We start from the raw sequence: 27,518 nt of genomic DNA, 5'->3' as shown, positions 1-27,518 counted from the left end.
TTGTCTGCAGCGTCGCTGTGATCACATGTAGTCCTTCTCGGAACATCTGGGACAGAAGGAATTTTAAGATCAGCTTTTGCCTACCTGGGTTCCAGCTGACGTGCAAACGGAAGAAGGTGCAGAGGTGCCTATGAGGTGGCTGAGCAGCTGGCCGCCTGTGCACGCCTTGCTGTGAGCCTGTTCTCCAGCTGGTGGCTCTCAGGTGCCTCTCCAGCTCTCTCCTCCCAAAGGACAGGACAGAGAGCAGGTTCCTTCCTTTGCTGTTCTGTACTGTTTGCAATGCTTACAAGTCACAGGTGCGCTTACACATCCAGAAAAAAAAAAAAGAGTACAATTACATTCTTTTAACTTCTATTTTTTAATGTGATCTCTTCAACCCTTTTCCTATACTGCCTTTTTTTAAACTTAAGAATCATATGAAATTTCTTTTTTTTTTTTTTTCCAGTTGACAAGAGCATTTCTTTATAAACTGCCTAACAGAAGCATTCACATCAGGACACAGACTGTGCTTTAAGAACAATGGAACCAAACTTGTGGATCTCATCTTAGACAGTACTTGGTATCTGCTCTTTAGAGAGATGTGGGAACTTTGCCTGGAGAATTTTTTTCTTTCTTTTTCTGTAAAGTTTTCTTTCTTGCTTCAATGCGGGCTTGTTTCTCAAGTCTTAGTCTGACAAAGCAATCCACGTAAGGCATTGCGAAGAACCGGTTCCTGTTGTATCTTTTATTTAGGTACCAAGGGAGAGGCCACTGCTTGAATTTGTGCCAGATGATTCATCCAAAGACGTCCTTTCTCCAAGCACCAGGTCTTGCTCTTTCTTGACCAGTCTGAAGAAGCTTTAGAGCATCTTCCCTCTCCTGAACAACTTTATCTAAGGTGTCCATGGAATCAACAACCTTTTCTAACTGCTCTGGACTTTGCATTGGCAATCTCTGTCGCTTGGCCTCCTGCTCTAGAGTTAGAAGCATGTTTCTTTCCTTCAGAAGGGCGTACCAAAGTTTATGTAAGTCTTCATTACTTTTGTTCCTTAGCTGCTGGCAAGTCCATGAAGCTCCAGATTTGACTTTTTCTTCCCCCCAATTCTTTGGGTCATCAAAAAATTCTTCTAGTCCTTTCCTTGACAACGTGGTATGAAGTAATTTAGACTGGAGAAAAGATCTGACATGTGGTCTGTTCTTAAGCAACAAACTAAGAGGAAACCCGGTGCCGGCAGGGGCCTTGGGGTTTACTGGGAGCCGGTGCCCTTCAGAAGCCCTGGCGCTCTTCTGCAAGTACCCACTACACTGGCGGCAGCCATGTTTCTCATGAAATTTCATTTAAAAAAAATAGAATTACATTTTTCTGTTCCTCAACATCCTGTTATTCCGCTGAAACCTTTCCTCTGTTTCCAGCTTCCTGCAGTCCCTTTTCACTGACTCAGACTCTTATAGCCTGGCACCCCATATGTGGCTGCTTCCTCATACAAAGCTGACAAAAACTGTGCTGTCACCAGGTCAGCAACAATGGCTGGTGCTTGCATCCCCAAATCCAGCACATGAGTTAAAAAACACAGTGAATGCCTTCACACCTACCTCTAGTGACCTGGGGCTACAAGCTTCAGATCAGGGATCAGATTCAAAGCTGGCAAAAAGTAATGTGCTCCAGAATTCAAACGGGAGCCCCAGCAGACACTGACCAGGCCTGTCAAACTGCCAGCCACTGCCCAATGAGTGTTGCCACTGGGTAAGTATGACAGCTGCCTTCTTCAAGAAGTGTGTCCTTTTACCTAAGAAGCTTTACACTCAGCAAATCTGGCTTGTGTACTCACCTTGTAGTCTGAATCAAAGCAAAAGACTACTTGCTTTTGTTTTACTTCAAAAGGGGGAAACAAGAGGCTGGTGAGGTTGTATGCTTTTACTCCTAGCACCTGGGAAGCAGACACAGGCAGAGGCAGAAGCCACCATGGTCTATACAGTGAGCTGCAGCAGAGTCAGGGCTACACTGTGAGGCCCTGTCTCAAAACACAGAGAAACATGGGACTAGAATTAAGTGTCTGCTTGTTCCATCATGTGTGTTCCTCAATGGTGCTATAAAGGTTTTAACTCTATATTCAAGAAAGCAAATCTCCCTCAACTTTGCCTTATTACTTTTCTGTTGAAGTGCAGAGACACCATGACCAAGGCAACTGATAAAAGAAAGCATTTAACTGGGGTCCTGTTTACAGTGTCACAGGTGAGCCCATGACCATCAGGGCAGCAGGCATACAGGTGTGGTACTGTGGCAGTAGCCAAGAGCTTCCCTCTGATCCACAAACCGTAAATGGGAGGGACTGGGGATGGCACTCTGAAAACGCAGAGCCCTCCCAGGGAAACACCTCCCCACATAAGGCCCTCCTCCTAGTCCTTCCCAAAACGGTTTCACCAACTAGGGCCGCCAAGCACTTAAACAGATGAGCTGTGCAGACCGCTCTCATTTATACTACCATCATTCCCCACAGGCATGTAGCTAACACAACACAAGATGCATTCAGCCCAACTTCAAAAGCCCCCCATAGTCCTTCAGGCTCAACACTGTTTAAAAGTCCAGGGTCTCTTCTGAGAGTGAAGACAAGCTCTTAACTGTATTCCCCAGTAAAATCAAAAAGTAAATTACATGAAATGGCACAATATACACATTACCATTACTATTCTAAGGAAGCAGGGCATAGTGTGAAAATACTGAACCAAAGCAAGAATCAAAACTCAGCAGGGCAAACTCCAAATCCTGTTAACTCTATGTCTAAGGTCAAAAGGCTTACTTGGATGGATGGCCCTTTGGCTCTCACACTCCTTTCAGCTTTGTTTGTGGTTCTCTTCCTTCCTGGGGGCTGTTTCCCATCAGCCCACAAAGGCAGGAGACCAGGCACAGAGCTTGGTGGGCCGGCAAGCATGACAGAGTTCAGACACTCCCAGAACCACTTCGGGGAGCTAGTTCAACTTTAATTCCAGAGAACAGCGGCCATATAACCCTTGGGGACGGAGGGGCTTCAAAGACAGGTGTACATAGCTGGTTAAAATTAGGCACTTTGAGGTTGCTTGATTTGCATTAAACAGCACGCTCCTATCTTATGAACGGGAACACAGTATCTAATTATCATATGGGCGCAGGGAGGGGAGAGCTAGCAGGGAGCTGTGTCAGAGGCCAGAGATCAAGTGTGGCTAGGGGAATTTAGAGACAACTCTCCAGATGAAGTCATGCAGAGAGCAGGAGGCCCTGCTGGGGAGAGAGAGTCTGCACCTTAAGGCAGAACTCAAAATGGCTAACCAGACTGGGAGGCCTGCAGCCTCAAACATCAGGGTCCTTCCGACATGTGTTGACTGTAACAATTCTCTCTCTTGGGCTGTGCACCCCTTGTCTACAGCGCTCCTCAGCTCTACATCTCCAACATCCTGGAGCCTCCAACACATCAGAGGCTCTACTTTCACATCTTCATACAAAGGCCTCTCTGGGCCTCCTTTGGTACACACTGAGCCTTGGTGGCCTTCCTTAACCAGAATAGAAGATTCCAGAACTCCTTTATTCCTGTACCCTTCTTGACATTAAATCCAGAACCATGTGGCAGATCCTGCCAACTTCTGCTTGCTTGGGTTAAAGCTTGCTACCTCCACCCCACCCCACCCCATAGACTTTCTCTTGTTAATGCTTTCCTTTGCTGAATAAGCTTTCCTGTACTTTAGAAGATTTCTTGGGCATTTCCTTTTCACAAGTTGGAAGATTAGCTAAATGGGGTCTTTCCTTGGGAATACCACTCCCTTTATCCCATTTCCAATCTGGCTTTTCTTTAAACTTCACAACTCTGTGCACAAGAACTGCCCCAATATTAAACTTCCTAGTGCTCTTTTTCTTCTCAAAAATCTTCATTTTGTTTTTGGCTTTTTGTTTGTTTTTGGTTTTGCCCTGCTTGCTCTTTTTCATCACAGAAGTGCATAAGAGTGATCACCAATAACAACGAAACAAAATAATATCTTGAAAACTCTTCAGTTAACTCGTCCAAAATGCTTCAATTTAACCTCAGGCAAATTCTTATGACAAGGACAAAAAGCAGCCATATTCTTTGCTAAAATACCACAAAAATGGCCTTTAGCCAAGTTGCTAACGTCGCTCCCCTCTGAAACCTCTTGAGTGGGTCCTCCAAAGTCCACAATGCTTCCAACCACACTTCCAAGCTCCTATTAGGACAGGCCATTAAGCCTTGCTTACAGCACTCATTCAACCACTTTCCCAATCCAAAATCCCAGCATCTTCCGTAATTTCCCCAAAGAAAAGAATGGCCAGGACTGTCTCAGCATACTCTAGTCCTGGTACCAACTTCCGTCTTAGTTACTTTTCTTTTGCCATGAAGAGACATCATAACCAAAGCACCTTATAAAACAAAGCATTTAATTGGGGGCTTGCTTTACAGCTTCAAAGGGTGAGTCCCTGTCCATTATGGAGGGGAAAATGGCAGCCAGGCCAGCAGGCATCGCACTAAGGCAGTGGCTGACAGCTTACACCTGAACCACAAAGGGTGTGTGTGTGTGTGTGTGTGTGTGTGTGTGTGTGCGTCCAGAAGCACAGAAGACCAGCCTGGCATGGACTTTTGAAACTTCAAAGCCCAATTCCAGTGGCACATCCCCTCCAGCAAGGCCTCACCTCCTAATCCTTCCACCAACTAGGGACCAAGCTTTCAAGTGCATGAGCTTTGTGGGCCACTCCAATGTAGCTCAGACTGGGCTCAAATTCATGGCCACCATCTTGCCTGAGACTCCCAAATGCTGAGACTGAAAAAGTCCCAGGGGTAGAAATCAGTTTTCAGTGCAATGAAACATCCAGAGAGCTGATTCGCTAAGCAGCACTTAAATGGCTGTGTGTGGTTACAATGGTGCAGGGGCCTAGTTACCATTTACCTAGGGCTATGTTCAGTCTGTAAACAGCCATTCCTGGAACACTCTCCTCTGTGTCTAACCCACATCGTCTCTGTCAAAAACAATCGTATTCACTTCACAGCCCCTTACCTCTACCAGTCAAAAGTCTAAGAATGAGGCTAGACAACACCTGAGGCTACAACAAACATGGCCAGACTGTACCTGATCTTACCGACCCGTTCCTGGTAGCATTAGGCATCTCCACCGCGTGCCCCAGAGACCCAGTGACAGCAGGAAAGGTCCTCACTAGCTGCCAAGATGTCAGCCCATCCCCACCCTGCATGTGCACTGCACCCCCTTGTAAGAGGCCAGCCCTCCTCCTCCCCTCTTCTTCCTGCCAGCCTCACCTGAGGAGCCTCTGTGCAGCCCTCTGCATATCCAATAAGCCTCCCTCGTGAACTCTGCTGCATCCTTCGTGCAGCTCAGGACACTTGGTGCCATCACCTGACCAGCTCTCCTGCTGCTTGTGCTGGGTCAGAGCCGCACGCCAGGACCCCGCTTCCAGTCCTGCAACAGGCTCACTTTCCAGCTACCTGACCGTTCCCCTGCTGCCATCCAGTTGCAGGACCCTATCTGGTACATCATCCAAGCTTAGCACCTCCCTCCTCTCTCTCCCAAGCCTCAGGGGACTGACACCTATCCTCTCTGACCTCCACCTTTAACAGCCCTGTACTTGCAGTTAAGAAGCCCCGTGAACCCACCTGGCTCAAGACCTCCAGCTCAGTTCTGCCGTGGTCTGTCTAGCCTGCCGTAGCTAACCCTTACCCGCTCCCTTCCATCATCCCCTCAGGGACCTCCCACAATTCCACGGCTGCATTCAAATGCTATCATTTAGCCACGGCTTTATTACTACCTTGGGCACCCTTGAGGCCAGTACACTCAGAATACAGAATGCAGTTTGGTCTTGCTTTTCACCACAGTAAGTTTTAAGCAGTGGGTAAGCATATGTGCAGTACTATTTTTAGGAACATGTGAACATTTACTGGCTCCTAGACAGACAGTACTTGATTTCATCTGGATTCACTCCAACTTGAAATTATCACAATTATCACTGTTGTCATTTTGTCCCAATCACACCTGAACCAAACAGAGCCGGGAACAGAAGCCTCCTGTGTGCTCCTACTCCTATTCCCTGTCTCCACAGCATCCACCCCGTCAATGCCTTCGTGAGAGGGTCTGGTGTGTCGGAAGCAAGTCTGCGCCTCCACGTTCACTGCAGCACTATTCACAGCAGCCACGATGTAAACGCAGCTCAGCTGTCTCTCACACCACTCCCTGCAGCAAACCTCCCTGACTCAACAACATGGCAAGGACAAACAGGAAGGGTGCTGAGACCTTCTCAGAGCTGTCAAGCCCAGCATGGTAGCAGACCACGTGTAATCCCAGCTACTCCAGGTGCCAAACTAGGAGGATGTTGAGCAGGTTCCAGGCCAGGCTGAGGCGCCTCCTCAGTGTGTGTTAACAAATAACAAAATCCTGTATCGAAATGCACACTCACTCATCTCAAACTTGGCAGTTCTAATCTAAAGTATTTTCCTAGACAACAAAGATGTAACACCCAAATGGATGTAATCAATTCTGCCTTCAAATTATTTCTTACTAACCTAATAGGACATTTCAAATGACAGCTTTAAAGCATACCAAGACAACAGGAAAACAAAAGCCACTACCTTATAACCCCAGAAATTCTCTGAAACCACAGGTGACCATGGAGCAGCAGTCCTGCAGTGGCACATTGATAGAAAAGTCTCTTTAGCTCTGTAGTTTTTATATTTAACGATCAGCATTGCTTTCATTTGGGAGCAAAAACACAAAAAAATCTTTTTGGATTTGACAAAAACACAGACTCTATGAACCCAAGCTTTGTTTGACTATAAGATGTTAAGGCTTCATATAAAATAAGGCAGGGTTGGGGATAGAGCGCTTGCCTAGCAAGCGCAAGGCCCTGGGTTTGGTGCTCAGCTCTGGAGGAAAAAAAAGTAAAATAAGGCAAGTGCTTTTTTTAAATATGAAAAGTGAAAGTCCAGACATGATAGCTCACCACCTAGAATCCCAGAAGCCAGAAGACTGAGATAAGCTTTAAATACATAGCAATTTCATCCTGGACCACAGTCAAACTCTTTCAAAATAAGAAAAGGGACAAGAGAAAAGAAAGTCTTAACCCAAGCCTGCTGACAGTGAAGTCATTACCCTCCTTGGCACTCAAATGACCTCAGAGACAACTGCCCAACTGTAGAGCTTCATGACCGTCACCTGCTCGGCGGCATTACCTGGCACGCTTGACACAGGGCTGACTGGCAGGAAGAAAGCCCAGACAGCAATATTCCACGTGGAGCTGGGATTTCCCACCTTCCAAGGACCTGATGTCCAAGTTCAACAAGACGCATAAATATGTCTGCTTAAGCTGATGATCGACTGAGCAGCCTAACAAGCACCCACAAGGAGCTCTTAGATTTAACAAGCACTGGATCCAGATCACATTTCAAATTCTCATCCAGGAACCTTCCCCAAAGTGGATTTACACCACCTTTACTGTGACATAAACCTCAGCTTGTGTGTTTGTGTGAACTGGTTATTTCCTTCCACTATTGGGGTCTCCAATTTCTCACTAGCCCCAAACTCTAAAGTTGTTTTGTTGTTGTTGTTATTTAGATAAATTTACTTGTTTACTTACTTCTATCTGTCTACCTGGCTGTTATTTATTTTAATGTGTATGGCTGTCTTACCTGCATGTATGTATGTGCACCATTTGTGTGCCCACTGGTCACACGGAGAGGTCAGAAGAAGGCATTGGACCCCCTGAAACTGAAGTTATGGATAGCTGTGAGCCACCACGTGGTGTGGATGCCTGGAACTGATCGTCCTCTGCAGGAGCAAACAAGTACTCCTAGCCACTGAGCTAGCTATCTCTCCAGCCTCAAACCTCAGTTTTTAAAGAGGATGGTTTCTTTAAATCCCATTAATCACAGGAGTTACAAGGATAACTTAGTAAGAACTCGAAACTTTTGAGAAAACACTTAAACACTACCTGGAAAAAGAAAATACTAAATCACATTTCAGGAGCAGCATTTGAAGTACAAAATACATTTGCACATCTGTCTGTCTCTCTCTCTCTCTCCCCTTCTCACAAAACAACAAAAAATCCCACAGAACACATTTTACGAGTGAAATGCACGACAAACAATAACAGTACCCATTATGTGACTAAGGCCAATTTCCCAGTCTGGCACTACGGCTGAGGGCACACGTGTGATTCCAGCATTTGCAAGCTGCAAACAGAAAGACTACAATTTTGAGGCCACTACCTTGTCCCAAAGGGGTGGGGACATGGGGACATGCTTTGATCTAAGGTCACAAAACACTTTATCAATGTGTCATGTCAAAAGTAAATAAATAATGAAAATAAATGTGTCATGGCTACAAATGTGTCGCCTGAACTCTGAGTCTCCTAAAGGTATACCACACTCCATGGGACAGTAGCATTAAATTAAATACACTATCACTTGTTTATTCATTTGTTTCTGAGATGTGTTCTCTCTGTGCATCCCTGGCCATCCTGGAGCTCACGGTGTGGATGCGGCTGGCATCACGTTCACCTGCTTCTGTGTCCAGAGTGTCTGCACTAAGGGTGTCTGGTCATAATGTTATTCTTAAGTACTTCAAACACAGCTTAAGGCCAGAAAACAGCCAACTGGTATATATAATGACCTGTGGGACACACTATGTAACCACTCAGTTCATTTGAAGATACGCAAGCAAGAAATTGTTTTCAGATAATCAGAATACCTGGGTTTTTCCCTCCTTGCCTCTTCTGTTCATGTGGATGGTGAATCATGAATCATACCAGAATCAAAGGATCCTACAGTAGTTCAAGCTCCTGTCAATACACGATCTCGAGTATATATGCTATAAATTCTACCATCGCCTTGACACCAATTTGGGAAGATCAATCAGAAGATACAGAATCTAAAGAGAAAATTACCTTCAGAACAGAAATGTACCAAAATCAATCTTGGAAACAGTATTCCTTGAGAACAATTATGTGAATTGCCCAAACTCAATTTCTACCTTCTGTTCCTCCTCAAGGCCAACCCTTCTTCTTCCTTACTCCAGTTTCATTCTACTGGAGGGGGGAGGGGGAAGCTTTCTTGTGACCAATCACCAGGCTTCCTAAGACTCAGTGAGCTCTGGCTCCCCTTTCTAATGGCCTCAAGCACAAACTGATGGTGCTGTCCACTCGGTCTCAACAGAGACTTCCCACCTGATCCATACCAGCCAGGTAAAGCCTGGCTCTACTGACAGCTTTGGCACCATCTGTGTACATGGACAACAGCAAAGTTGCTTCTTGTCATTTCCTCTACCTGCCACCAACCTTTGCTCAAGCCCTCAGACAACACGGAGCCAGTGAAACTGGCCTCATTGGCTCCTGCCCTTTCCCATCCCCAACCAGTTCCCTTCTCTCTAATACAATAATCTTCCTGGGATATAACACAATAATATAATGTAATAATCTCCACTTTGATCACAGAAGCCTCTCTCTACACTAACAGCCCCTGCCTGTCAGGACTCTGTACCACACACATACTACCTGAAGGAAGCCGAAAAATTACTAGCTTCCCAGTCTTCTAATAACCTGGTCCCCTAATCACAACCTGCACAAACCTTGTATCTTTCCACATCTAGATCACTCCCACTGTCTCCATCCCTCAGCAGAACCGTCCTCTGTGTTGTTCTGTCTTTCCCATAAAATCATCCCCAGATCACATGGGCTGTAAGTTTCAGCTTTGTGCCTTTGGCACTTTACCACCCATTCTTCTTTTGAGGTTGATGTCAACTAAGCATGTATGTAGCAGATGAAGCTCTAAATGCAGAGACTAGAAACAGAGGTCATGTCTTGCATTGTTTTAGTAATGTCCATGTACCCCACCCCATTCCTGTTTATCTTAAGACAGGATTAAAGGCTACAAGTTGCTCTTTAGGTAGACTGGAGAAAACTGGTTGGAGCTAAGAGGGCTGCCACAGTGCTAGCCAGAAGACTTCTAACATCCTAACTCCAACTGTACGCTAAAGAACACATTCCAACAACAGGGCAGGTGGCATCTGCCAGGACAATATGAAAGAATCGTAAGAGGACCAGAAAGGGCATCTCCCAATCCCAAAGTCTCTGGGCATTTCAGAAGTTATACGAGTGCCCCTCAGCTCTCTGATCCTGCAGCCATTCCCTCCCCAAGGCCCTAGGAGGTGAGAACTGACTTTGCGTCTTACCTCCCAAGCCTCTTCTTAGGAAGAAAAGCCTCCCTTCCTGACCAGGGGCACTCGGTCTTGTCACTGGTTGCACAATTTTAACAGGTAATAACAGAACAGTCTGGTTTCAGAAATTGGCAGCAGTTAATATTGACATACTTAACTTATGTCATGGTCCTTGCAGCTGCTCAATACATGCTTTAGAGAATAAAGGGAGACTGTATGGAATGCAATGACCATTCTCAAACACGATATACCTGAAAAGTAACATTTGGTAGCCCAAGCTCACCTCAGACTCCAGGCAACCCTCCTATCTCAGAATAAACAGTGCTGGGACTAAAGACATAAACCCATGTAAAAACGCCATGCCCAGAGTTCAATTTTTTAAATTTGAGATATACAATGCAACCTGTCCTTGAACTCAGGATGCAATCTCAACTTCTCAACATCCCAAGCAGTGTTATTTATATTCTCGCCTATTTGAAAAAATTCAATCTCCAAAACCTTTCCAAGTTAGACTTGGTGATATACAACTATAGTCCTTGCTCTTCAGAGACTGAGGAAGGACTAAATCTGAAGTCAGCCTGGGATGCACCAAGGTCAAGGTAAACACACTTGCTTTCTTAAAAACTGTTTCTTTAATTTTTGAGATTATAATATATTTATATCATTTCTATCTTCTCTTCCCCCTCCACACCCTTCCATATACCCCTCTCCTTGCTCTCTTTCAAACTCATAACCCCTTCTTCATTAATTGTTCTTATTTGCATATGTATATTATAAACATATATATATGTATATATATATTCTTAAATTTAATCTGGCATTATAATCCTAAAGGCCAAAAGTGGCACCCAGACCAACAGTTCTCTAACTAGATTTGAGATCCAATCAACAGGCGTTGGAGAGCATGACTGGTCCTGGAAACCTGGTCAACTACCTAGAAGGACCTACAGCCGTCGCTTTACTAACCCAGCATAACCCCTAACCGTTTCTAAATATCTGTTCTCATAATCCTCATCCCCCACTAAGAAGACTTCTCTTTGCAACAGGGACTGTTACAGAAAAGCACTGCCAATCACAATGCAGAGAAGAGGAAAGGTACAAAAGGCCAAAGATATGCTTAACTCTAAAGGTAAAAGGAAGTTTATATAAAGTTTGGCTATAAAGGCATAACTGCCCACTCCATATAAAAAGAAAGGGGAGGGAAGAATAAAATAAAGATAACCACAACCAATATGAAAATCCAAATACAAGATGCCTAGGGTGCGCTTAAGCTCTGAAGGTAAGCAGGAGTTTATACAAAGTTTGGCTCTAAAGGCATAACTGCCCGTTCCATATGGAAAAGGGAGTAAGACAGAAATCGCGGCAACATGTGTACATATACGGAGGCCTCGTCCTCTAACCAGGCACAAAATGCCTAGGGCTGCCTAGACATTAAAGGTAATGCTGATTTTAAAAGGCAAGGCCTGTTCTGTTGCACAGGGCAACCGGCTTGTCTCTTTAATGTGAAGCCTTCTTGCAGGAGACAGGAAGCAGCTTGAAATGGCTAGGAGCCCAGAGGAGAATATTTACATCTATACAGGCTTGTTTTCATTTCAATATGATCATAATTATATGTCCAATAATAATAACAACAACAATAACACATCCTCTTTGAGGGAAGTCCAAATAAAACAAACAGGTAACACATACTGCTGATCCCACAACATGGGAACAGCTCTGAAACTGACTGAGACACAGATGTCCACCAATGGCCAATACTTCTTGTTGGCTACAGAATCGCCATGACATAAACATGCCATCCTTTCATAAGGCATGAATATTTACAGAGGTCTTTCTTCTGCTCATACAACAAGCAGAGAGCCATCCTTAACTCATCTGTGCATCCTGCACATCTCATACATTTATAATTTGAGAACTGTATAATACTGTGAGAGAAATTATTTGTTTGCAGAACTTAAGAACTGGACACCAGCGATGCTGGATCAAACCTGACAGGACTCATCCTCCCAGCATGCTGAGATGCTGACACATCTGTTCCAGCATCCTGCATGGTCCAGCACTCTGCTTGTTCCAGCCTCAGCTGCTTCAGTTGCTGTTTCTAATGAAAGCCTGCTTCCAAGAGAGCTTTGAAGAAAGCTACTAATCTCAACTGGTCCAGCATTTCAAATTGCTCCAAACAGGACTTTTATTAAGCTTGGAATTTCTCAACATTTAGAGACTGGACCACAAATGTTATTGCTAGCTTGCTTAACCATTTTTCCCAATTTCCTTTGGGTCAAATAGGATTGTTTTGTCCCAAAAATCGGCTAGAAGAAATCCATGATATCAACATCCCATTTCCCTTGATGGCGGTTGGGTAGGTTTTTGGTTATTTTCTTGGGCTATGAATGTTTATTGCCATTGGGAGATGGTTATAAGTTATTAATGGTCTTATTTAGAGGGAAAAAAAAGAGGTTAAGACTTAGGGATTTCTCTCTTTTCTTTTTTCTCTTCTCTTTCTTTCTCAGATGAGGAGAAAAGTGGTTGAAAAGAAAGAAAAGGGAATAGAGATATTTTTATAGGACTAATAAGACAAAAAGTAGATTACTGAATCTACTCAACTTAAGGTTTTGTTATTCTCAAATAAGGTTATTTTTAACTCACTGGTATAAGAGTTTTATATACTGATGCAAAAACAAGTGTTTTTGATACATTGGTACAAATTTTGATATAGTGATACAAGTTTAAGGTTTTCTTCCAAAACTTTTAGGCTGTTTAGGATAATTAAGTAAGGCAAGTTAATTGTAATGCAAGTTAATTGTAAGTTAATCAACTCATCATGGTTATGTCAAACACTAGTCTAACTTATCATAGGAATATACATCCAAAGTTTAACAAATAGATATGATTCCATAGATAGACTATATAAAGATAAATAGAGGTCATCAAAAACCTCAGAGACCTGGCATTTAAAAATGTTTTATTATATTAAAGATTCATGGTGTGGTTAATTCCCCCGTCACAGAATGCAAAACATGGATTAATTTATTTTGAGGTTGCCAGAATCTCCACAGCGGTTCCCGGGCCTGTGGCGTGAGGGCTTGATGATTAGAAAGGCCCAATGGAACCACTGGAGTTGCCGCTACCAGAGAAAACAGTAAACCCAAAACCTTTTGTTCCTGGAGGTAGTAAAGCAGGTAATGCCACCATGCGTTATCTGGCCCATAGAGAAGAGACACTGATCCTAGAAAATGACAGGAACTGCCACAAACTCAATCAAGTATTAACTCTAACCAAAGCCACTGATGTAGCAAATGCTTCCTTCTCTAACCCTATTCAGAAGGAGCACCAGAAGCTCTGGTTTCACCTTCAATGTCAGCAGTCCATCGCCATCATTATACCTCAAGTGTATGTTAGTTCCCCAGCCCGGGGCCACAGGGCTCTAGACAGTCTGTCTTTCCCGAGGTACCATCCTGGTCTGTTACACTGACCTTATGTGACTGGACCACGTAGAGCATCAAGCACTCTGGTCTTGCTGCTAGAGCATATGTATATCATATAAAGAAAAACACATCCAACCAAAATGGAGTCTTCCACGTCACTGAAATCTCTAGCAGGCTACTGGGGCCCAGACGGCACTGGGGTTACATGCGAAGACCTTCTTCCTCGTGTTACAGGCAGCTTCTCCAACCACCAAGAAAGCAGGGGTATTCAGTGGGTGGCACCCAACGGCACACTCCTCCCCTGGGAGTGTTACTCTACTGAGTGGCTCAAAAACCTGACAGTTTTTGAGGGGTACAGACCTGCAGAAGGCTCCTCTAGAGGTTCAGGCTCTCCACCATTTGGGCAACATGATTCAGCACACCTAACAGTATATGAGGTGTCAGAAACAGATAAGGAGCTTGTCTGAAGTCTCTAGCAGCCCCGAAAGTGAATCACAGCAGAAGGCTTCAAAATACTATAAAATAACAAAAATTTTACCAATGTTTTTCAAGTTCCACATATTTAAAAAGTCAGCACGCACCCATGAACAAATAAAGGCTGTAAATAATATCACCATAGCAACAAGGAATCAGGCGAAGAACGAGATGAAACAGCAGCTGGGGCTTCCTTCTCAGCCCACACCTCTGAGGCAAAGCAGCACATCCTGTGCCCTCAGCACTGGGCTGCCGATGGAGCACTCGGAGTTCGGAGCCCAGGCTACACGGTGAGCTCCAGTCTAGCCTAAAGAGCAAAGCGCCCACCTCAAAAAAAGGTTAATGAAATTAAAACTGAGAATCAGCTATAATGCCGACTAAAATAACAGCAATGAATCAAATTCTTACAGCCTTTAAAATCTTGAAATCTGTAATTAAGACATAAAATACTGTGAAAATGGCCATCCTATCAAAGCAATTTACAGACTCAATGCACTTTCCACCAAAATTCCAATGCAATTTTTCACAGAAAATCAAAAAAAACAATCTTGAATTGTATATAGAAATATTAAAAAAAAAAACAAAACAGGATAGCCAAAATAATCCCAAACTATCAAAATGCATCCTTTTAAGAGCTATAGTAACAAAAACAGAGACACAGTGATCAATGAAACGGAGCTGAGGGCCCAAATTTAAGTCTACACACACTTATGGTGACCTGTACACACTTATGGTAACCTGGCTTCTGAAAAAAGGGCCAAAACACATAAGAGAAAATACTGCATCTTCAAGTAATGGTGCTGGTTAAACTGGATGACTGCTGTAGAAAAATGCAACTAGATCCTTATCTTTCCACTTGCCAAAAGTCAACTGTAAATGAATCAAAAACCTCAACATAAGAGCTGATTCCCTAAAGCCAATACACTTCACTTACTGACACAGGAACAGGCTTTCTAAACGGGACCCTGGTAGCACAGGCGTTAGGATCATTAATTAACAAATAAGACCATAAGAAAAGAAAAAGCATCTTACAGAGGTTATGTAACCAGTCAAGCGGAAACCCTGCCTACAGTGGTAAATTTTTCCTGGCTACTCCTCTGACAGAGTCAGAATCTAAAATACACAAAAACTAGACAACCCAATTTAAAACTTGGACACAGTCAGGGCATGGAGACACAAGCCTTGAGTGCCAGCATTTGGGGATAGAGGTCTAGCGCTTTCCAAGCCAGCCAGAGATACATGAGCCCCAGTAACCAAACTGGGAGTGAACAAAAGAAGAAATACAAATGATTGAGAAACTGATGTATTTTTAATGTCCATATCCTTAACCATCAGAAAAATGCAAACCAAGATTACACCGAGACTTCATCTTGCTGTCCTCAGAATGGCCGCGGTCAAAACAACAACTGACAGCAGACACTGGTGAGGACGCAGGAAGAGAGGAACAGTTACTTAGTGCTGGTGAGGGTACAAACTGGTGCGACCACTGTGGAGACTGGTATGCCGGGTCCTCAAAAAGCCAGAAATACACGTACTACATGGATCAGCTATAGCTTTCATTGGCATATCCCCAAACCATTCTATATCCTACTGTAGAGCTACCTGCTCATCCACGGTCATTACTCCATTCACAGTAGCCAGGAGGCACAAACAGCCTGGGTATCCATTTACTGATGGGTAATAAAAATGTAGTACATGTAAGCGATAGAATATTATTTAGCTGTTAAGAAAATTAAATTATGAAATTTGCAGGTAAACAGATGGAACTAGAAACAATCAACATCCTTAGTAGAGGTAACCCAGATCCATAAAGATAATCATTGAATGTTTTCTCTTACATGGATGCTAGCTTTGAATCTTAAATATGTATGTTTCATCTGAAATACATTTAGGAAACTAGTAAGAGGCAATGTGGAATGTGAAACTCTTTCAAAGCAAGAAACATAGAATGTAATTATAACAAGGGAATGGGGAAACAATGGAACAGGCTTCAATGGGGTAGGGATAAAATGGCAGTAAAGGAGGGATAAAATGAAAGGCCTTTTGAAAAAGCAATATGAAAACCTGCTACTCTGAAAGTGTACTAAAATATGTACATATCTAGAATTTGAATGCAACTACCCCATAGCAGTGGCAGCAACACCTCACATTAGCAAATAAAAAGCTAAGTACCAGGAATGGGATCCCAGAGACTCCCAAGTGTTACAGGGTTTACTGAGCAAGACTCTTCTATTATTCGCTAAATGGAAATAGTGTTACACCTCCTTAGCTTGCAGCATCAGACATGTTCAAGCCCATGTCAGGCAAAATTCCAGCATGGAAGTGGCAGGTGGGCATGACCATCTATCACAGCCAAGAAGCTATTAGCATTTGACAGCTGCTGCGAGGAAAGTCTGCCTTAAGACATATAATACAGGATAAACATACTGAAATCTGTACACCTAAAGAAGCTAAGCAAGAAAGAGGACCCTGGGTAAGATGATCAATCATCACTGAGAAGGACAAATGGGATAGACACTGGAAGAGGGAGAAAACAGGAAACAGGACAGGAGCCTACCACAGAGGGCCTCTGAAAGACTACCCAGCAGTATACAAAAGCAGATGCTGAGACTCATAACCAAACTTTGGGCAGCGTGCACGGAATCTTATGAAAGAAGGGGGAGATAGACAGACCTGGAGGGAACACAAGCTCCACAAGGAAAGCAACAAAACCAAAAAATCTGGGCACAGGGGGTCTTTTCTGAGACTGATACTCCAACCAAGGACCATTCATGGATATAACCTAGAACCCCTGCTCAGATGTAGCCCACGGCAGCTCAGTATCCAAGTGGGTTCCCTACTAAGGGGAACAGGGGCTATCTCTGACCTGAACTCACTGGCTGGCTCTTTAAGCACCTCCTCCTGATGGGGGAGCAGCCTCACAGGCCACAGAGGAAGACAATGAAACCAGTGCTGATGAGACCTGATAAGCTAGGGTCAGATGGAATGGGAGGAGGACCACCCCTATTAGTGGACTTAGAGAGGGGCATGGGAAGAGATGAGGGAAAGAGGGAGGAAGAGAAAAAGGGAGGGAGGAATTGGGAGGGAATGAGGGAGGGGGCTACAGCTGGGATACAAAGTGAATAAACTGTAATTAATATAAAAAAAGAGTGTAACTCCTGGCAGGCCAAAGAGTATTTGGTTGTACAAATTGGACTAACTGGGTTGAGAATGAGGGGCAGGAGGAGAACATGAGGTTGGATGGATAAGGTGGACCTAGAAGGAGATGGAAGGAAGTGAATATGATCAAAATGCTTTTTAAGAAATCCTCAAAGAATTAATAAAAATGTTTTTTAATGAGGGGGCAGACAGGAGTTCAGGACAGCTTGGGTTATACGACAACCCTTTCCCGAGCAAACAAACAATCCCACAGATGAAACAAGTCTGTAGGAGAGTACAACATATCTTTAACAATCTGCCCTGTTTTGTCTGTCAAGAACAGAAGCACCCACCTACAGTAAAACATCTGCTCAAGACGTGTCTTCAGCATTCAGCTGTGCACATATCTGCTCACGTATGAACACACATGTACAGCACATCCTATCCAGCGTTCAGTTAGATCTGCATCAGAAGAGTGTAAAACAGAAACGACCTGCAATTCATCGCCAACCGAAGACTGCTGCCAGGCTTCCAAAGCAAACTGGCATGAACATAACTGTGACCAACAACTATCCTCAGCGTAACTCAGCTCTGTTTCCCTGGGTGCCAGGAGCCAGCTGCGTAACCAACATCTCAGGATGCTGGCACCTCTCTCATCCAGAGCAGAGAACAAAGATCACAAAGTAATGACTGAGGGACAAAACAATCTCAAAGCCCAGGTAACAGTCCGCAAAGCATGGAAAGTAGAGGGCGAGCTTTTTAACAGCAGTACAACCATGGCATCAAGCACTTAGCCCAGAGGCATTAGCAGACTGCAGTGTTTTCAGAAGTCTCTTCACACAACTCACCTTCACACCAAAATCACAGTTTAATTTTTTAATAGGGAAGATCCATTACAACGTCAAAACTAATATACAGAATGTCAACATTCTGACAAGGGTGAAGAAAAAGTATTCAAGGTTTTCCATGTCTGAAAAAAAAAAAAGCTGCCTCTGGTAAGTTAGCAGCTGCTGGTTTTCGGCTAGCCAAGCCCTGAAATGATAGGTCTTACAAACGCTACCAAGAGATCTGACAGGCAGAATCTCGTGAGCGCAAGAACCTGCCCACTTGTGACCCGTCAGACCAACACTCACCAGTTCTTGCCTTGGCAGGCCACTTTTCTCCAAGGGAAGGGAGCTACAGCGACAAACAGTGGTTCAGAGAGCTGAGAAAAGGCGGGTAATTTGCTTTCTGAGCTTTCTACAACCGTGGATATGGCCAGGCTCATTTCTAAACAGAATGTTCGGGAATCCCTAATGGCCTGATCAAGACTGGTAGAACTTCTCTTTCCACCCAGCGGCCTCCAGACAGCAAACGTTTAATACACGGCGTATTTATACGCACTTCAAAACCCCATTCTCTGAAGAGAAAAAACATAACCCTGGCTTGTTTCTGTCTAGCTGAACATGGCCCTGGTGGCCTAGTCAACAGCCAGCCTAGGTGGACTCCACCTCCTTATGGGTACCTGGGGAAAGTTTTTCAATCCTAATTTACTCTAGTGTGCATCACACTGGGACTTCAGAACAAATAAGAGGGGATTTCTATGTCCAGCTCCAAAGCCAGCTGCTGCCCACTCACTAGTCATACAGCTATATTTAACATCACCCTACCTATCTGAGGAACAAAAGGACATGGGGAATTATGGGAACAATGGAAACAGTGCCTCACCTAATCTGGTCCAAACCTCTTGCCACTTGAGTCCCAAGAATTCTAGCACAATTTACATTTGCCCAGAAGGCTGCAGGCCTGGGGTCCTTAATGTCCTTTTGTAGAGATATTTTAGCATTAAAGTAACAATGACCCATACTTAATGTACAAGATCTTGAGTAGGGCCTCAGTTCTCTGGAAATTTTAAACAAGAGCACTTACTGACCATTGTTTCTAGTGAAGACAGAGCTGTTGCATCCCTAGGATCTACTGCTTTCCTAGAGTCCTGTCAAGTACCCTCAACAAACACCTAAGGAGTCACTTAGATTCTTTAGCCATTCTTTGAAGACAATAATCTCAAAGCCAAGCAAAGTCCTCCATATAACTATGGTAAAAGACAGTGAACTCTGACTAGTCTTTGAAAAGTCATCATGGGCTGGATGTGTCTCAACTTCTTGTGTGCCTCTTTCTCTTAATCCTCATGCTTAAATATTACAAAATAATATCATTAAGAAGCCCTCCACCCTGCTTTTTGCCTAGTCCTCAAATTCTTTCACAAATTCCAGTTTAGCCTAAGTTGGAGGCACTAAAGAATTTGGGGAACACCTCAGCCTGCCACAGGCAAAAGAATGGTGCTGTGGCTCTCCCAGTCACCCTTGACACAGCCCCAGACAGGCTCTGGTTCTGGGTTTCTAGCTGCTTGTGGTTCTTTGAGTACATTTTGCATTCCACATAAGAAATCAGATATTGGTGCCATGTTCATAATGACATGGTCATCAAGCACTTTCAGTTTATTTAGAATTTTGGCCTCATTTTGATCCTTACTGGCTTTACTGACTTTAAGTAAAACATGTTCAGAATTATCAGAGATGTGAACTATATTGTTAACTTAGTACATTTCACAGCTCTCAAAGATCTTTCACTTTCATAGAGAGGCCATATTTGATCTTAATGAGTTATCTTTTTCCTTTCTACCCCAGTTTAACAATTTCAAGAAAAACTTGATGCTTCACAATATTCAAAACTATGCATACCTATAGGTTTTCTATTTCTTTTCGTGTTTAATGAAAACCACTTTATTGTAAAGAACTAAATAAACAAACCAGGAGTTAGACTAATGCACCCGTTCAAACAAGTGCTCACCCAGACCCAAAGTCTACGTTTCGGTGAAATTCTATACAGTTAAAATAGTCATTCTGAAGCTGCAGGACTTTGCTTTACATTTCATGCTTGTAATATCCACAGGGGGGAGGTCAAGACAGAGTTAAAACTAGAGAAACAGTTGTCGTTCTTTATCAGGCGGCAGTGCGGCTGTTGGCTTCCAAACAAAGTACAGAGGGACCCCAAGATCAGAGGTTCTGTTTCTCTCAGGAACAGCTACAGTGCTTTAGAACAATACCCGTGGCTCCCATCTCGACGGGAAAGATAGAAATGAATTTCCACTGGGTGTTTCAGCTAGTTCTTTTAAATGCGGTTGTTGGTATCAGGTGATCCGGAAGTATTATAGTATTTGACTAAGCTGCTGTGTTAACGGCAGGGACGCAGGTGAAAGCCCATGGCTGGTCGGACTGCAGCCAAAACCCAGGCCTAGTGAGGCTCAGGCCCAGTGGACAGAAGGCAGGTCCAGTGAGTTGAAGACCCCACAGAACGGTGAGTCCAGGCCCAGCGGGTTCTTCCCCAGGGTTCAACACCGAGCTCATGGCAGGGCAGGCTCCAGGTGACCTGAGCAGCCGCCAAGGCCCGAAAGTTCAATGACAAATTTCCAGAAGGAAAGGAGCCCTCCCTTCCCCAGAACAAACAACGAATCTCGGGCAGTCATGGTGGAAAGCTGACGGTACCCTCAGCACATTTATTTCATGTGAATCATGGATTTATAAACCGTGGGCAAGGGGAGAGATTTCCAAGGGGGAGGGGCTTGATTCACTGGGGTTAGAGGTGCTAGGGATACTTGATTTACATGTACTGGTTCGGCACCTCACTTACATGCAGTAGCACAGTCCTATCACAAGAACACAGAAACCTAATTATCCTATGGGTGGGGGAATCTCCAGGTGCAACTGACAGTCATTTGCTGAAAGTCTTCGCACAGGGTGAGTATTTCCAGGAATCCCCAGTGCTGGCTGAACAGGTATCTGATCAGGAAAGGGTCCCAGCTGTAACCCAGAGGGCTCTGCGACACTCCTCACGGCAAGGAGTTTCCCCAGATCACAAGAGAGCCCTGCTGAGAAAGCGACACGCCGGCCATTCTAGTCTGAACTCAGAGGCTACCCAGAACCCTGACTCCAACCTCACCAGCAGAGGCCCACGGAGAGCTTTGCCTCCTGTCACGACTGTGTTCTTTACCAGCATTGCGTCCTTCCTGGTCTCTTCTCAGTATCATTACTCAGTGACTCTGTAACTGTCAGCCTGTATCACTCTTGCATCTACACTTGGAGCAGTGCTGATTACACAATCCTAACAGCAGCTGATTCTTACCATCAGTGCTTGGTAGTCTTATTTTTTGACCTCTGAATGAATTCATGAACAGTAACTCCCAGGGAGTGGGTTAAACACAAATAATCTAACACTAGGACAAAGGGCTAGCAAACTCCCAACAAGCATCAAAGCAGCCTGCCTTCTTTAACGCAGGTCACTGACATACAAGGAACAAATGCTGCCTCTTTCTAGGTTCAGTGTATGGTAGAAAAACACATTTATCTGCCATTTAAAGAAACACAGATATTCTGCAAGAGTCTTCCACAAACTACTACCCTTCCATACTACTACTTGCCTGGATGATTTTCACTCGAGTCATGCACTCAAGTCGTCTTGACATGTAATTTTTAAAATCTACTAATAATTTAACAATACCCAGTTGTCCCTCGGAGCTGCAGGTGACTGTCCCAGGATCCTGTTAGATACCGGAATCTGCAAGAAGTCAGGTCCCTCCTACAAACGGCCAAGTGTGTGCACACAGCTCATGCGTATCCTGTGTACACAGATCCTCTGCAGATCACTAACAAAACTGAATATAACCACTACTTAAACAGTTACTACCTACTGTGGAGAACAGATATAAAACAAGTTTACATGTAGTCAGTACAGATAAAATTGTTTAAAAGTGGTCTGCAGTTAAATAAATCCATACATGGAACCCAAGAATACCAAAGACCAACTGAAACAGAGACATTGAAATATTCAGACAGGTAAGCAAAGCCACACAGTTCATCGATACACATGTTTACTTAAATCTGCTACCATTGCTAGGTTCAATACCAACGTAAGCCTACAACTGAGGCTGCACCGCCAACCAGCCCAGCTGCATCTTAAGAGTTACTTGGAAACCTTTAAATAAACCTATTCATATTAATGAATAGGCCTAGACTTCTGCTCTAAATGATACCAATGCTGAAGACTTCTGGTTAGATAAACCCTAGATTCATCTGTTGAATTTAGGAGCAGACTACTATTTATACGACAAATCAGTATTTAGAGGTCTAAACTAGCATGGCCATAGACAAGGGACTGGAGAGGACACGCCAGCCCCCATTAGAAACCTTACTCACAGCTGCATGCTCTAAATTATCCTAAGTTTGCAGAACATGTTTGTTCTTCCATGCTTTACAGATGACTTAGCCAACTTTCAAATGAAAGATCAGGTCTTAGCATTTCTATTGCTTCAATTAAACACCAGGACCAAAATGCAAATTGGGGAGGAAACGGTTTCTTCAGCTTACACTTCCTAATCAGAGCGCATCATTGGAGGAAGTCAGAGCAGGGACTCAAGTAGGGCTGGACCCTGGAGAAAGGAGCTGATGCAGAGGTCACCGAAGGATGCTGCTTACTGGCTTCCTTCCCATCCCCTGCTCTGCCTGCTTTCTATAGAACCCAAGACTACCATCCCAAGGACGACACCACCCACAAAGAGCTGGTCCTTCTACACACTCATCACTGGCTGAGAAGAAAATGCCTTACAGCTGCATCTCATGGAGTCATTTCCTCAAATGAGGCTCCTTCCTCTCTGGTGACTGTAGCTTGCGTCAAATTGACACAAATGTAGCCGGTACAGAGCACACCATACTATCCCATTCTTCACTGGCTAAATCCTTCTGCAAGCCTGTGCTGTGCGGACTACTTTTCACGTCAACTTGTCACAAGCTAGAGTCATCCAAGACAACAGAACCTCACTTGAGAAACCGACAGAACCTCACTTGAGAAACCGTCTCCCTAAGTCAAGGCTGTCTGACGCGGGGCATCCCGCCCCCTGTGAGTGCGGGCCACCTCTGCACCGGTGGGCGTGGCTTCCATAAGAAGGCTAAGAAAGCCCGAGGAGCAGGCCAGCAAGAAACACACCCCATGGCATCTGCTACCGCCCTGCCGGAGCTCCCCTCGAAGGACTGTGATTCAGGATAAAGCCAATCCTCTCCTTTCCACCTAGCTCTAGGTCTTGGTGATTCATCACAGCTGGGACAAAGCCCTAGGGACAAACAGCTGACTACAGCCACTTTCTAGCCATCTGGCTCTCTGAAATGTGAATCTTTCAGTTTGTTTTTACTTTTCTCTTTTTGGGGTTGTTTCTAATCTCTCCTTTAAAACAAAACCTCCACCAAGTACTGGTGTACAACATAAAAGTAAAATATTTCTGCAAACAAAATTCTGGTTTAAAAAAGTGGTTTGTGCAATGCTTTTTGTTTTCTTCCTTTGAGTCAGGGTCAAAGGAAGAAAACAAAAAGCATTATAATACTACTATAAAAACAAAGACATGAAACAATGGAAAAGCACAGGAGACCATCTATAAACCCATGCAGCCATGGGATATTTTTTTCCCCAAAATCAGAAAACTACACATTTAATCAATCAGCTTCTTCAACAAATATTCCTGACAAAACTGGCTGTCTACACATGGAAGAAAAAACTAGTCCCATGTCTCAACACATACAAAATCCAACACTAGATACACCATAGTAAAACTGTATGGATACACCATAGTAAAACTGTATTTTAAAAGGGAATGAGGAAATGGATGAATTCATTATATCAATGAAAATCCAACACTAGAACAAAGATTTTAACTCAAGACCTGGGAGTCTAAAACTATTAAAGACAGAAGAAAAAAAAGCTTAGGATACCAGTAAAGGGAAATACTTCTAAATACAACTCCAGTCTCTCAACAACTGATAAATGGGTTTTCATGAAGGAAAACAAAACAAAACAAAACAAAACTGGGGCTGGAGAGATGGTTAAGATCGGTGGTTAAGATCACCATCTGCTCTTTCAAAGGTCCCAGGTTCAATTCCCAGCACCCATGTGTGTGGGTGCTATCCATGTGTGCTATCCATCTGACACAGGGTTAAAATCTAGAATACTAAACTCAAAAATCTGATCACTGGCAAGGAAAAAACTAAACCACCCAATCAAAACTAGTCTAATTAATTAAACAGACAATTCTCAAAAGACGAGGTACAAACTGGCAATATAGCTATGAACCAAGTATGTTAGTGCACACCCGCAATCCCAGCATTTGGAGCAGAAGGCAGCATGGCTCTGCGCCTTCCAGGCCGGCCTCGGGACACACACTGAGTTCCACAAAGACAAAGTCTGGCTCAAAAATAAATAAGTAAAAAATCACAAAATAGTAACACAAATTTAAAAAAGGAACAGTTAACATCACGCGCCATTAAAGAAACACAAATTTAAAACTACAATGACATTTTTTAACCTCACCTTGGTAAGAATGGCATTTATTTAAAAAAAAAAAAAAAGAAAAAACAATGCTGGTGAGAGAGCACACAAGAGAAAGCAGACAAAAGAGACCCGCTTATACACTGATGTCGAGAATGCACACTAGTCCAGACTGTGTTAGTCAATAAGAAGATCACTAAAAAATAGATCTACTTTGTGACTCACCAAACCACTCCGGGTATTTGTCCAAAACTTAAAACACTCACACATACACAGAGAGAGAGAGAGAGAGAGAGAGAGAGAGAAATACTTGCACATCAATGTTTACTGCACCTCTGCCCACCAACTGAGGAATGAAAAAAGAAAATGTGATTTATATTGCAACAGAATTCATTTCTGCCATAAGATGAAATCATGCCATTCAAAGTAAAATAGGTACATTTGAAGACAATCATTACACAAGGCAGTCTCGAAGGGCAAATAGTGTGTGATTTCTCTCACTTATGGGTCCCAGACGTAACAGATACATAAAGTGCTGTATGTGCAGTGGTATGAAGATACAAGTGTTTGGGAACAAAGGAGAGTAATGGAAAAGGGGAGGTATGAAAAATGGGAGGACAGTGAGGGATGGAGCGCAGAATCTCAAAGTACATCACACACTTGCATGAAAACGGCCAAATGTAAACCTGTGTAATAAAATTATTATTAAAGTACTCCACGTGTTTTTCCTTGTCAGCACTGATATAACTGGTTGTGGGCCTTCTATAATGAATTCATCCATTTCCTCATTCCCTTTTAAAATACAGTTTTACTATGGTGTATAGAAGGAGTTCTTACTTTAACACTCTTCTACATGTTTCTAAACGTGTAAATGTGTGTCTCCAGTTTGGAATCATCTAAAGAGAAGACCAAACTTATGGACACATAAATTAACAGAGGGGATGGAGAGATGGCTCAGTAATTAAGAGTTTCTTACTCTTCCAGAGAATCCGAGGTAGGTTCCACAGCTCACAACCACCTGTTAACTCCGGATCACCGGGATGTACTACCTTCCTCTGACTTCAACTGCCACACACAGGTAGCGCAGACATGTCCATACACATAATAAACGCAAACCTTAAACAACACTAGAAAAATTACAGCGTTCACTATAAGCTGTGTGAGTACCCTTACGATACTCACTTAATAAAGCTGCGGTCCAAAACGATGGCGTTGTTTACACCAGAAACAATGACAAAACTCTTCAGCGTTTAAATGGAGCTTTTCACATTACAAGGAATGCGCCACCCGAAAGGCAACAAGAATATGTCAACACCAGTCGTCACTCTATGCTCAGAAAAAATACTGCAGGTGAACTTCATTCACTAGCTTACACGTGTGAGGATTTTCAAAAATACAACAAAAACAAGGCCTAAAGCTATATTGCCAACTTCTAATTTATTGAGCTGGAAATCACATAAACTTTATTTTATGCCCAATGTACAATCTACTTACAGAGTTTGATTACCAAACAGTACGGAGAAAGATACTGCAGAATCGGCAAGATGAAACATTACTGGGTACAATGACGACTCCTTTAACTTTTTTTCACCCAGATGGATCTACAATTTATAGGACTGTAATTCTAGCCCAAGCAAAAACCAGATCACTTAACCTACCTGGTGCTATTTATTTTAAAAAGCATGCCGAGGTGAACCTCTTACGTCAGCCCTGCGAGCATCCCCATAAAGTGTGTGCAGGAGTCTGTTACACGCCTCACGCTTACGTGCATGTGCACACTCGGCCACAAGCACACTCCTTTGGGCCTAGTTGAGTTTCTAATGGGAACAGGGGTGGAGTCGAGCTGTCTGGGGGAACGCAGGCCACCTCCAGGGAAAGACCTCCAGGTAGAGAACCCACCTTAGCGACAATCCCCTTCCTTCGGGAAAGGGCAGACACCACGCCACCCCAAACATAACGACTCCGGCAACATCCCAAAAGCACCCCCCAGGACCTCTCCTGTCACCTCGGGGAGGCTCAAACAGACGCCTGCAGACGCACCCCAGCACACGCGTGCCACACGCCCCGTACCGGACCTCCCGGGCCCGGGCCAGCGAAGTTTGCACGGCTCCCTGCAGGCCTGGCCGGAGCAGCGGAGCCGCAAGGCCCCGAGGCGCGCGGCGAGGGGACGGGAGGGGAGGGGAGAGCGGCGCCGCTCACCATCGATGTTTTCGCGGTCGCTGATGTGCTGCAGATTGCAGCCCGTGTCCTCGCGGCTGAGGTCCGTGTCGGGCCGGTAGGACTCCAGCCGCGAGTGCGCATTCCTGCGGAGCTTGGGGCTAGACGACACGCAGCACGAGGTCGTGTTCCCCATCGTCGAGCGCCGGGCTGCTAGCCCCGGGGCGCGGGCGCAGGCTCGGGCGCAAAGGCAGGCCGCCCGCGCCCCGTGGAGGGCGGAAGGCGCGCCGGCCCCGGGTCAGCAGCGGCGGCGGCGGCGGGGCCTCGCCATGGACGGCGGCGACGAGCGAGCGGCTACGGCGGCCAGCGGCCCCCGGTTCGCGGCGGAGGAGCCCGAGTCCGCGACTGCAGCCCCACGCAGAGCTCACCCCGCCGCGGCCATGGCGGGCGGCGCCGCGCAGGCCGCCTCCCACCGCGCTCCTGGCCGGCGCCGGGCCCGCAGCGGCGACTTCCGCAAGCGGTTCCGGTTCACGCCGAGGACACGCGAGCGAGCGGGCGCGCGCGGAACACGGCGAGGGGACGGCAGGAGGGAGAGCGCCCCCGGTGTGGCGCGGCGAGGCGCGGCGCGGCGCGCGGAGGAGGAGCGCGCAGCCCCGCCCCGCGCCTGCCTGCGTCCGCCCCGCCCCCCCGAGGCCCCGCCCCACGCCGGCTCGTCTCCGCCTCTCCTCACGGCCCCGCCCCACGCCGGCCCTCCTGCTCTCCGCCTCTCCTCTAGGCCCCGCCCCACGCCAGCCCTCCTGGTCTCCG

At 44.9% G+C, this 27,518-nt stretch overlaps 1 protein-coding gene and 1 pseudogene across 1 annotated transcript in view; both read right to left on the bottom strand.

Annotated features, from left to right (window-relative positions):
• Positions 1 to 27,269, bottom strand: part of Ccny (cyclin Y) — a 110,468-nt gene extending 83,199 nt beyond the window's left edge. Inside the window, exon 1 of the mRNA XM_021639131.2 lies at positions 26,754 to 27,269. Coding sequence (XP_021494806.1) covers positions 26,754 to 26,907 — 154 coding nt within the window. The 5' untranslated portion in view covers positions 26,908 to 27,269. The remainder of the gene's footprint in view (positions 1 to 26,753) is intronic.
• LOC132649186 (large ribosomal subunit protein uL29m-like) lies at positions 146 to 24,525 on the bottom strand (annotated as a pseudogene).
• Positions 27,270 to 27,518: the final 249 nt, after the last annotated feature.

Source organism: Meriones unguiculatus, chromosome 19, assembly GCF_030254825.1.
Source record: "Meriones unguiculatus strain TT.TT164.6M chromosome 19, Bangor_MerUng_6.1, whole genome shotgun sequence".
Lineage (NCBI taxonomy): Eukaryota > Metazoa > Chordata > Mammalia > Rodentia > Muridae > Meriones > Meriones unguiculatus.
Note: the sequence above shows the minus strand (reverse complement) of the source record. Positions and strands in the feature narration are given on the sequence as shown.